This window comes from Mus pahari, chromosome 17 (assembly GCF_900095145.1).
Source record: "Mus pahari chromosome 17, PAHARI_EIJ_v1.1, whole genome shotgun sequence".
Lineage (NCBI taxonomy): Eukaryota > Metazoa > Chordata > Mammalia > Rodentia > Muridae > Mus > Mus pahari.
The window spans coordinates 61051876-61064529 of record NC_034606.1 but is presented as its reverse complement, the minus strand read 5'-3'; the positions used below and the strand labels follow the sequence as shown (position 1 = coordinate 61064529).

The window sequence follows — 12654 nt, the reverse complement described above, 5'->3', positions numbered from 1 at the left end:
CCGCTGTTACTTGCTGCCTCAGTAACATTGCCTTAGCATGTGAAGCAGGCAGTGGAGAACCCTTGGTTACCCTTGGAGCCTGCTGGGTTGGCCCTCTTGGCTTTCTTCTCCCTAGTGTTCAGGCTGCTGCCCGGTGAGCCTGCTAAAGCGGTCATTCAGTTCTGTTACTATTGAATCCTGGGACAGGGACACCCACCTGCCCTTCCAGTCCTTTTTTGAGATACAATGGATGTAGTCTTGGCTTCCTGGAACTCACTATGTAGTCTAGGCTGGCCTCGAACTAAGGGATCTGCTTGCCTCTGTCTCCTGGGTGCTGGGATGAAAGGCCTGACCTCAGGCGGAATACCACACCTAACAGTGCCATTAAGAGCTTCCCAAAGGAACTTTTGTTGAAAAAACTAAATGGGTCTGTTCAGGAGGAACACTTAGCAGTCATAACAACCTAGACTCCAGTTTGGACCCTGATTTGTAAGTTACCATAAACTAGTCCATGACAGTAATTTACTAGACAATAAACAAGTCCATTCCTAAGTTACCTACGGAGTGGGTCATTTATAATAGACAAAGCCAACTCAAAGCCTTCTAGTGTGTACTATTCAGCTGTATTACTGTTGCCACTCCAGCAGTACTAGTGAGTCCTACTGCTGTCTGCAAACTCAGAACACAGTATTTAGAGATGAATTATTTAAGGAACTGCCTCAGGCAGATGGGATATGAAGCCTGTGTGAGCAGTGCTTTGATTAATGTTTGCTGTAAAGTAGTAATGCTGTATTGTATGGTTTTTGCTGTGTCCTAGTTCATTTAAAATACTGATTGTAGCTGTAAGCACAGTGAATTGTGTGTGTGCACAACCTTGGGTGTTAGTCCTCCATCTTCATCTTGTTGGCATAGGTTCTGGGCATTAATTTACATCTTCATTCTTGTGTTAGAAGCATTTTCAGACCAAGCTATCTCACCCTCCTTTAATACTTAAGTGTGGTTGTATTATCAGTGAATCCACTTACATCATACATTGATACTGTCTCTTTGCATTTTTTTTTTCAAACCAATGCAGGGAATGGAAATCTTTGCTAGATAAAGTTTACCGGCTATGATGGAACCAGCTGGTAATTTGGTTGGTCTCTGTTCTGTGGCCTTGGAAGGAAGCTAAACAAGTATTTGAATGCCAGAGTTCAGTCAAGAGTTGTGCAGTATGAGAGTGGTTATCTAATACAAGCTGGCTATAAATGGTGCCTTCCCTTACTATATCCTAAGATAACCAGGAACAAAGTGTGAGGTGTCCTGTGTGGCTGATCTTGAAGCTTCACTCTGGTTTCTGAGCAGCTACTCCTTTGAGTAAGAGCTTCATACTTTGTCTTCAGTACTTTATTTATGGTATAAGATCAGGACAGAAGTCACTTATCCAAAACACTCATTTCAAAAATCAGTTTTATTGTCATTTTATAGTTTAAAAAACATACATGGCATGGCTATAAAGTAATGAGACAAGTTTTCATGTGTGGCTTAGTTTATTGAGTCTCATTAATATATAGTCATATCCTGTCTCAAGTTGGAAGAAAAATATGCCTTCACTATATGATCATCAGTTTTGTTACTTAAAATTTATTAAGTGCCAACAGAGCACTAGGCACGTATATAACACAGAATTGTACAGTCTCTATGTTGTTGACTATTATTTACATAGATCTCTCAAAGATAACATTAAAGCTTGTATTTACAGAACTTTAGACAAAAATAACAATACTGGAAGTCAGCAAGTTTCTGTCTAGCAAGGAGCACCTTTTCATGACTGCGAGGGTTCTGCAGGCCCTGGACTGCAAGAGCACTTCAACCGCGTTACCCACCAAGTCTTATCCATTAGTCAGGTAAAGCTGCCGGAGGGGAAGCCTAAGGGGAGCTAGAAATTGGTTTCGTCAGGTCAGATACATTTAGAAAATTCTGCTGAGACCATTGCTTAAAAGCACTAAAGACACATTTATACATTTTAACACAGAATCTACAACTACAGGATGCAGTTCAGTGAGGTGACAGGATGGTGACTATGGAAGCCACTTTCTTAAGCCTGTCGTTTCTGCTACTAAAGGCTAACCACCATGGTATTTTCCTGCTTTGAAAGGAAAAAGGTACCTTGAAGACAAGCAAACAGCGATGTTACAAAAATTTTTTCAGAAAACCTCAAATTTTTAGATAAACACAGTGAATATAAATTTCTACAACCGTCTGCCTTAGAAACCTTTCGCCTGGCGGTACTTGAGAGGTACAGTAAGGTACCTCGACTCGGGGTGTCTGCTGGGCGAAGAAGTCAAACGCCACCAACCTGAGAATACAAAGTTCTGGGTGTCATCACACATTTTTTACAGATAGAGCTGAATGCAGAGAGATACCCCTTGGGGAGAAATTACTTTTTTGTACTAATTAATAAATCAAGATTTAAAATATCCAGACTGAAAGTCATTGCAAAAAATCTACCTCTGAATTTAAGCAAGATTGATGTCTAGACTGAAGCTCATTGCAAAGAATCTGCCCCTGAATTAAAGTTAAACTGAAACCTACAGTCGAACAGTAAACAAAAGCTTTCAGTCAGTCAGATGCACGACACACAGTTAGGCAACCAAGCCCTAGCTGTCCGTCGCTCTCTGGGGTTACTGTTCATACTATTGTAAACAAAAAATTAGGTTTCTTGGTCTCCTTCCTACCGTGACCATGGTGTCTATCACATGATGCACCTATCTGTTCTCTACAATATCACAAAGTATAAAGTAAGTAGGTGACCGTTTGACCTTGCCTTCAGCTAGACTTTAAATTTTAGAATGTCTTAAGCATACTCAGAAATAAAGGACTCAAGAAAATGTTCAGTCTTTTATTTAAAAACTATAAACAGTCACCAAAGTAAATAAAGCCATTCTATAACATAAACTGTCAGGTCTATATTTTTTACTGCACATCCTAAGGACACAGCAGAAATGGTGGTTGGGAGGCCTTCCACATTTTTGGATGCTAATAGAACAGGCAATAGGCAGTTATAAGTGGATACATTTCACGCTTGGGGGAAAAGACAATTTAAGGAAGTGAGCAGTTTCTGAGCAGGAATGTGGTACAGTATTAAGAATGGAAGAATAATACAATAAAATTCCACACTATATTAAGATAGAAAAAGTAGTGAAGAAAATATCATACCTGCACATAATGCATATATAACACAGGAGAAAACCTGTATAAAATTCCATGTATTTAAACCAATTTACAAATACAAAAAATTCTGCACAAGCTCTGAGCTTGCACATGACAAATGCTTACAGTGGATACATGTTAGGGAAAACCAAAAAAAGAAAAAAAGAGGAAATCCAAATAGTTTTTCTTCTACAAAAATGACATGAGATATATTATTCCATACTCTTTCAGCCAGCAAAATGAGTTCTACAAGGTGTATAATACAAAACAAAACAAAAACAAAACCCCACCAAACCCAAGGCGGGGGCATCCAAGGAAACCAAAAAAGGAGGGGGGAAAAAAAAATCACAGTTCCACAAAACTGTTTGACTTTACAGCATCAGTACCTTTGCAGAAGTATTTACACAGATTTAAAGAATATCCATCCACTGCATAGAATATATCACAATTACTTACAGTTGACAGGAAAGTCTAGAAAACTTTAGAGCCTACCTACCGATAATGCTTGTAGGACACCACAGGATGTATCTCCAGTGGCTGCAGTGGTGTGAACGGTGTTCATTCTATTCACAAATATTTACAAGATCTATTCAGACTGGTAAATTTTTATGATAATAAATAAGTGAAAATATATTGGCTCAAGTAAGAAAACCAAGCTACTGATTCTAAACAAAACACACAATCCACAGCTAGATATTGGTGGCCCCTCTGAAGCTGGGGGATAGGTGTGCTCAAACTTTGTCGTTATTCAAACCAGCTTAAATGGTTCTGTAAATATAAAAATGTGCTCCTTTTTGGATATAGATAAAAATATTTAATGCTTCTATTTCATCTGCTCACGTAGGTTTTACACTATTCCATGTATATTCCAATGTGGATGGTACAGAATTCTGATCACACCAGTTTCCATCAGGATTGGCCAGATCCGAGACATCCTGCAGATAAGCTGGTTGACAATCCCACAGCAGTTTTTGTTTTTGTTTTTTTTTCCTTTTTAGATTTTTTTTTTTAACAGAAAAGAAAGGGATTCGTTCAGAGATCAGAATACGAAGTTTCCTCTCAGCATCATGGGAGGAAGGACACAAAATAATTCATTCTATGGTCTCTGCTCCATTAAGACTTGGTGCTTTCTTCAGTAACAGTATGTGAAATGTATTTGACTTTGAGCCCCCACTGTGTCAGTGGGGTAGGATTCACTACAGCATTTCTGAGTCTTTTTCTTGTTCTTTACTCTGAACTGTAAAATTAAGTTCATAAAGGCATTTGGCAAGGGTAGAGGAAGCTTCCATGTTACTAATGGCTAGCACTGATAAGTTGTTTTCATGTCTCTTTAACAATCTAGAAAACAAAAGGAAACAAATTGTCAGGCTCCAGGATCATCATTAAGATTTCGTATCACAGATTATACAACTAAAATAAAAGTATACAGCCCTACACCCAAGCTAACATTAATACAGCTTTGTAGAAAGAGGAAGCTCAAGCAGCATCAACTAACATGACTCACTGACAAGTAAACTAAGACCGACTGCTTCACCCTACACTCAGGTGACACCTGAGCTGGTCAGGGTTTGTAGCCACAGAATGTTGCACAGTGCATTTCTGTATCTTCATTCAGGATTTTATGAATTTCACAAATCAGAAAATTGTTGACCATCAACAGACACATTTCTGGAGATTATACTTAGGGCTCTGCAAATGTTTTACCTTTGGACACAGCTATATCCAGAGCCCCCCCCCCCTCTCATATTTATATTTTAAGGATAAAGATTACTAAACATAACTTTGTTTTTTTTTTCCTCGAATTTTCAATTGCACATGCTGGTCTAAGTTGTATTAATAGAAACATTTTAAGATACAAATTATCCTCTAAGGAAAACCAAACAATTTGAAAAGTTTATATCCTACCAAAATAGCACCAAAATTCAAAAACGAAATTTATTTTCTTGAGAAACAAAACATACAGGTTTTGAAATGGGCAGTGTAGGAGAGGGGAGGAGAACCAATCAGTGGAAGGCTTGAGAGACATGAGGACCTTCTCCCACCTCATCTCCAGAATGTTAACTGTTCTCAAAACTGCCTACCTACAAAAAGTGAGAAAATCAGGTTCTTCCATGGAGAAAATTAAGAACAAATTCTCCCTATAGAACTGGCATTGGGGGACTGCTTATAAATAAGCCAACTCACTGGAGATCACCTAAAGACAGCAACCATTACAAGCAGTGAGCCAGAATTCTGCATTCTGACATTCTTTCTTTACTGCATTTTGAGACAGGGCTTTCTTTGAAGGAAGCCCACACTGACCTCTAACCCACGACCTATCTGTTATAAGCAGACACCTATAACAGAATATTATATTCCATCTTACATATTTAATCTTTTATTTTTTTCTTTTAGTTTTTTCAATATAGGTTTCTCTGTGTATCTTTCCGGCTGTCCTGGAACTCAAGAGATCCATCTGCCTCTCAGCCTCCCTAGTGCTAGGATTGAAGGCATGAGACACCACTGCCCCACCTTATTCTTAAAATACACAGGAAACCCTAAAATACCCAAACATTTGAGAAAAGTACTGTACAAAAGAGCAGGAAAAACTAAAAACACACAAGCATTAACGTCCTCCAGAGAGACAAGATAGCTAACTCAACAGCTGGTAGCGGGTCATAAAACAACCTGACAAAATCCTTAAGGACGAATAAAAACACAGCAGGTCTGAGTATTGAATAAAAAAGATTTCCTGAAGAGATTGGAAAAAAATTCAATCCGAAAGAAAGGAAAGAAACAGGAAAACTTATCCTTATCAAAGCATATGAATAATCCATGTTCAATGCACTGACTCAACTAAAGTGCTCACTAAAATAAAACCCCAGAACTCTGGTATCTAGAACAGCACGGTACTGGCACAGAAACAGAAGAGCTGAAAGAACATGTGCATCTCCAGCCACCTGAAGAAGATGCAAAAACAAATAGGAGATGGCCCAGAAGTAGACTGTCAACAATCAAAACAAATTCAAAACCATGCAACTCAGCCAGGCGCGGTGGCACACGCCTTTAATCCCAGCAGTCAGGAGGCAGAGGCAGGCAGATTTCAGAGTTCAAGGTCAGCCTGGTCTACAAAGTGAGTTCCAGGACAGCTAGGGCTATACAGAGAAACCCTGTCTCTAAAAAAAACAAAAACAAACAAACAAACAAACAAACAAAAAAAAAAAAAGATGCAACTCAGCTGTGAGATAGGGAACTATCCCAGGAAAATACAGCACAGTACCCTGGGCTATGGGAATGGGCAATGCTTTTTAGGGCAAATTCCAAAAAGCACAGGAAAGTAACAGCTAGCTAGCTAACCACTAACTGACCAGTTTGTGAACAGCAATGGAGAAACGGCTATCTAGGTCAAGAAGCTGTAGAATGTGCAGCTAACAGAGGGTTAATATTCAGGGCGTCTTGGATAGCAGAATCTCAACAAGCAAATCCCAAATAACCAATTCAAGAATGGGCGACTGCCCTAAATAGATGTTTCCTTACTGAAAACATAAAGATGGCCGAGAGGTACATGGAACAGCATCATCAGTCACCAGAGAAGCACAAAGGGAACCCTGATACCCTTCACTCTAACCACAATGACTTAGTATCAAAAGACAAAACCAGAGAAACTGCAGGTGGGAACAGAATTCATCTCACATCAGAAACAGTGCAGATACTTCAAAAACGTAAAAGCAAAACCCCTATGTACTCTTCAGTGCACAGAAAAGGCAACTCTGGTCTAGATCTCAAGAGAATCTAAAGTCTGTTTTATGGAGGCTTTGGGAAAGCAGTTTACTTCATCAGTAGATTATCCATGAATTCATTACTACTCTGATAACATTGTTGGGGTGTGTGTGTGTGTACTTGCATGTGGACACAAGGGTTGGGTGGTATGCCCTAAGCTGGAGGAAGGAAGGAGATGAGCCAGCCTCCTGTCTCATGCTCCCACTGAGAAGATGTCACTACAGTTTTCTTCCTTTTTTTTTTAATTATTTATTTTTATTTAATGTGCATCAATGTTTTACCAGCATGTATGTCTCTGTAGAGGTAATAGATGCCCTGGAACTGGAGTTACAAGACACTTGTTAGCTGCCATGTGGGTGCTGGGAATTGAACCCAGGTCCTTTGGAAGTACTCTTAAATCACTGAGCTCTCTCCATCCCCACTTACTACACTCTAAAGGCAATCTTTTTCTTTTCCTCCCGCTCCTCCTTTCTCCAAGGTCTCTGGCACTGCTTGCAACTTGTTCTGTACATCTGCACTAATGAAAAGCTAACAAAATAAAACCACTCTGCCATGTTTATTTACTACAGTATCATTCATAAAAGCTAGAACTGGAAACATCTTAAGTGTCCATCAACTAGTGAATGAATAAGACAACATGGTACACACATAAACTAAATGCTAATCAGCCACTAAAACAAACAGACCCTGCCAAGCATGTCTAGAGTTCACTGCCATTCATTCCATGAAATGAGCCAGGCATAGAAAAACAAGTACTAAATGATTTCATGCACGGAAAAGCCAAAGGCTGATCTTAATCAAGTTCAGGAGATGGTACTCGGAGGCATCAAAGGAGCATAGGGGGAGGAAAATGGAGAAAAGGTTGACCAGTGTTTGGGACGGGAGGTTCTCCTGTGCTGCGGCATGGAAAGTAAGTTCTACATTTCAAAGACGTAGAAGAAAGGAATCTGAACTTTTTTACCATAAAGAAATAATGAAAGGATGAACACAGGCTTTACATATTATGTAATGTGTGCATGTATCAAAATCAATCACAGAATACCCCACTGATATGTACAATTTTGGGGTAGCAGTTAAAACAACATATAAAGTATCATAGTTATTAAACTTTAGAAAACCAGAAATACATTAGAACTCTGAGTGGAAAAATAAGATTACATGTAAAAAAATGTGACCCAAAATTCCACTGGACCTAGAGGCACAGCTAGAGAAGACACCACTTTACAAACTGGTTTTTTTATCTAGACAAAAGAACAGCGATTAGGGCATAAGAACACAGACATATATATCTTTGAACGTTTTTATGTGCATGACTCTTTTGTCTGCATGTTTGTCTGTGTACCATGTGAATGCCCGGTGACCTGGTATCTGTGGGGCCAGAAGGCGGCATCAGACTTTCTGGGACTAGAGTTACAGATAGTGAACTTCCGTCCTCTGGAAGAGCAGCCAGCATCGTTACCACTGAGCCACCTCTTGAGCCCTGCACAGGGACATTCTTAAGAAACATTAGGAAAATACCAGAAGACTTCAAATTCATGAAGCTATGGGGCAAGAAGGGGGCATGTGACTGACTTCATGGTTTCCTCATTTCTACTGAAATGCAGTTTCTTGTGACATGACTTTACACACTAAAGACACCACATTTGTAATAGTGCAGGCATGGCTACGGTTACCTTTGAATATCCCCTTCATTTCAAACAGAAAACCAAGCACAGTAGCTGTCACTTCCCAACTCAGCAACATAAGTGCATTGATCCTACAGTGTTACCACTGTCTCTATCTCTAGCCCTTTTATTTCAAATATAACCAGAAAACAGCAGTTTCTCACTCCCTACTCCCTTAATGCAGTGGTTCTCAACCTTCCTAATGCTGTGACCCGTTAATGCAGTTCCTCATGTTGTGCTGACCCCAACCATGAAACACTTTTCTTGATATTTCATACCTGTAATTTTGCTACCATTATGAATTATAAGCTCATTATTTAGAGACAGAGGTTTGCCTAAAGTGTCTCAACCCACTGAGAATCGATGCCTTAATTGGTATGTCTGTACTTGTTGTGGTAGTGAGCGTACAGAACTGAGATCCAGTCCTCTGAGCCTGGTATCCGAGGATGTCGTCAAGGCTCACAGCTGTGGGATGCATGTGTTAGCACTTTTCTCTTTAAGGCACAGTAACACCCCAGTTTAATACTACAATTGTTTTCTCTCCTTGAGGAGCCAGCTGAGGCAGGTTTCCTCAGCAGCTTGGACTTTTGTATACAGTCTCAATATTAACCCCTTACCGAATATGGGATTTTTCAATGACTTTCTCACTCTGGGTTGCCATTTACATTGTTGTGCACTGCCTTTCCACACGCACGTTTTAGTCCTGATGCAGTCTTGTTTGTCTGCATTCTGTTGCCTCTGCTTCTGATGTAGTAGACCCAGGAATCACTGTTAAGTCCAATGACAGGAAACCTTTGCCTCATGCTTTCTGACTGGTTAGTAGTTTTAGCCCATTTATGCTAAAACTCATTGATCTATTTTGAGCTAAGATATATATGGCAATAGCAGCTGTTCAGTTTCTTTCACAGATACAAGTCTAGTTTTCCCAACGTTATTTGCTGGAGAGACAGCCAGAGACGGAGAGAGGCCGGCTCCCTGACTGAAGGCCCCTCAGCTGTGTCAGGCGTACTCTGGGGTCTCTTCTGCTCTGCTGGGCTCCCGCCCAACGTTACACCAGTCAATAGTTATGTCGCTCACATCTATAGAGTATGGGGGCCTGATGTTCTTTTCTAACCTCCTTCCACAGGCTCCAGGCATATAAATGGTGATCACATCTCAAGGCAAAACACCCATACATATAAAATGTAACAAAAAATTTTTAAAAATCACTATTGGATTTTCAAATAAGAGCCAAGTATATAGTTAGCAAAAGGAGACAAATCTTGAGACAAAACAAAACCCCCTCACATAAACCCTAGTATCTCCCATTGCGCAGGGAACAATGTGTAGGAGTAAAGGTAAGCTACTGTCTACCTTGTAACCTCATGTTATACAAACAGAAATGTGCTAGTATAACTCCGCTGGCAATGGGATTCCTTGCTCTCTCCTTCACATGCAGGCCTCTCCCAGATGTTCAGTGCTCTCACACAGCACAGGAGATGTTCACCGGAGGGACACACCTGTCTCACCAGGCATCCTAGGCTGACTTCAAAGTTGCAATCCCTGTGATGTGCCCTCTATAGTCCTGCCTGATGGTGGCTGACACTTTTAGGGTCCAACTACCCTAAGCACTGATTTGCCAGAGGACATCCAGAAGACAGAGTTCTCACAATACGAAGTTAACCAGAGTACAAATACAGCAGACAATCTCTGGGTCAGTGCTTCATGGACAGAGAAACAGGCTTTGTCATCTGAGCCCCAAACGTGCTATTAGGATGTTAAAAACAGCTCTAAGGAAAAGTTATCTGGGAATTCTACTTCACTGAACAAATTCCAATTAGATCTGAGGGAGAAAAGGAATTTGCCAGTCTCCTTTCCTTCTGTCTTTCACAAACTTACTGGGTGACTGTCACTTTCACAGTATGTCTGGTGCTGAAAAGCAACAATTTACAAATAAATACCCAATCTCTACCTTCAAACAGCTTCACAAGCAGTCGAGGGTCAGTGTTCTCTGGAGCAGATTAGGGCACAAGGAAGAAAACAGGAATGAATGTGGTAACCCTGGATGTACAATTTCTAGCTTGAGTTTGGAAAGTACTCTAGTGTTCATGCTGGAACTAGTACAGTCTGAACATGGCTTAGTAGAGAAAAAGACATTAAAACTGTTTACAGAACAGACAGCCTAGAGAAAGAACAACAACAAACTTAGCAGGAATAAAAAATGCCTCATGAAGAAGGACACAGGGCTGGGGATCCAGCTTAGTGAGGAAGGACACTGGCTGCTCTTCCAGGTGACCTGGGTTTAATTCCCGGCACTCACATGGTGGCTCACAACCATTCTAACTCCAGTGCCTTCTTTTGGCTTCTGTAGGCACTGTACACACATGATGCACAGATATTCCTGTGGCAAAACTCCTATACACAAAAGAAAACATGTAAAAAAGAAAAGGTGAGGAAGAGGAGGAAGAGGAGAGAAGAAAGAAGAAAGGCTAGAGAAAGCAGTGCTCTTTGAGCAGAACCAGAGACAAGGAAACTCATAAGGGTATACTGCCAGGAAGGACAGAGAACCCTGGAACAGAAGTTTCAAGGTGAAGATCAAAGAATCTAATGTGAGTAGGAACTTGTGTGAGCTTTTCTGTGGTTCAAAGCAGGCTGCGATGCACAAACAAGGCTGTGGAAGTAGGAGGAGCATGCTGTGAGGTACAGAAGACACTAGGTTGCTGGGGGCCTGTTCTAGCCTAGCATGGGTTTGGGTATGGGATCAACTCTAGCACCAAACCAACACAAAACCAACAACTTTCTACTTTTCACATTGCATATTAACAAAAAATTATTCCTGAGATACTTGTCTTCCTGGGTCTGTTACCACATTCAATATACTTTCTAGTTCCAGTCACTGATGTGCTAGTTCCAGTTTTGTTTACATGTTAATAGCTAGTATCCACAGTGAAGATCACATTCGCTTCCACTTGCCAGCTGATGACATTCAGGCTGCTTCCCTTTCCTGGCTATCGTGAGCATAGCAGTCTTGACAAGGCAGCGCAAGCGGCCTTTGGGCAGATGCCCAGGGGTGGTAAAACTGGACAATGCGATCCATTTATTTTTAGCTTTTTGAATTTTCCACACTTGTTTCCAGGGCCTTAGCAGTTTTCAATCCCACCAACAGCGAAGAAGCGAAGAAGGGCTCCCTCACTCAGATCCTCTCCAGCATTTGTTGTCTGTTGTTTTGTTTGATGTTTGTCATTCTGATTGGGGTAAGATGAAACCTCAAAATTATTTGATTTCCTTTTCTCTGATAGGGCAATCAACATTTTTATGAGATTTATTTAGTCATTATTTTTTATTCTTTTGAGAAATCTATGCAGATCTACAGTTCACTTTTTGAATGGGTCATTTGTTTTAGTGACTTTACAATGTTACTTTTTGGTTCTTTATCTATTCTGAGTGTACACCTGGAAGCCTCTTCCCCATTCCGTGGTCCCCTCTTCACTGACTGCTTGTTTCTTTAGCTGTGGAGGGGCTTCTGAGTGTTGTGAAGCCCACTTGTCAGCTGTTGGCCGCAATCCCTGAGCATGTGGGTCCTACTTTAAAAAGGCCTTTTCTACACTTGTATCTTGTAGATTACCATGCATGTTTTTACTCTAGCACTTACTCTGATCCACTTGGAGTCAGTTTTTGTGTAAAGTGATGGCTACAGGTCCAATCTCGTTTTTTTGGCCTGGGACACTCAAGTCTCCCTGCCACCATTTGCTACATGTTTCTTTTCTCCAGTGTCTTTTGTCTTCTCTGTAGTCCCATGCACTCATGCTCAGGTCTTCCACTTTGCTTCCATGATCTATGTGTATGATTTGGGGCCATTACTATACACTGCTTCTGGCTTTGTTGTTAGGGCTCTGCACTACACCCTGAAACCTGAAACTATAACCCCCCTAGCACTGTTCTTTTGGCTCAGGTTTCTTGGGCTATCCAGGGTGTTTTGTGAATCCACATGAATTTTCACATAGTTTTTTTTTTTTTTTTTTTTTTTTTTTTCATTTTGCATCGATTTTTGTGAAAAATGACATGAGGATTTATGATTGGA

The 12654-nt window shown here is 40.5% G+C and overlaps 1 protein-coding gene across 1 annotated transcript in view; it reads right to left on the bottom strand.

Annotated features, from left to right (window-relative positions):
• Window positions 1–2846: 2846 nt before the first annotated feature.
• Arid2 (AT-rich interaction domain 2) overlaps window positions 2847–12654 on the bottom strand; it is a 118866-nt gene continuing 109058 nt past the window's right edge. Inside the window, exon 21 of the mRNA XM_021216527.2 lies at window positions 2847–4509. Within this exon, the coding sequence (XP_021072186.1) occupies window positions 4368–4509 (142 nt within the window). The 3' untranslated portion in view covers window positions 2847–4367. The remainder of the gene's footprint in view (window positions 4510–12654) is intronic.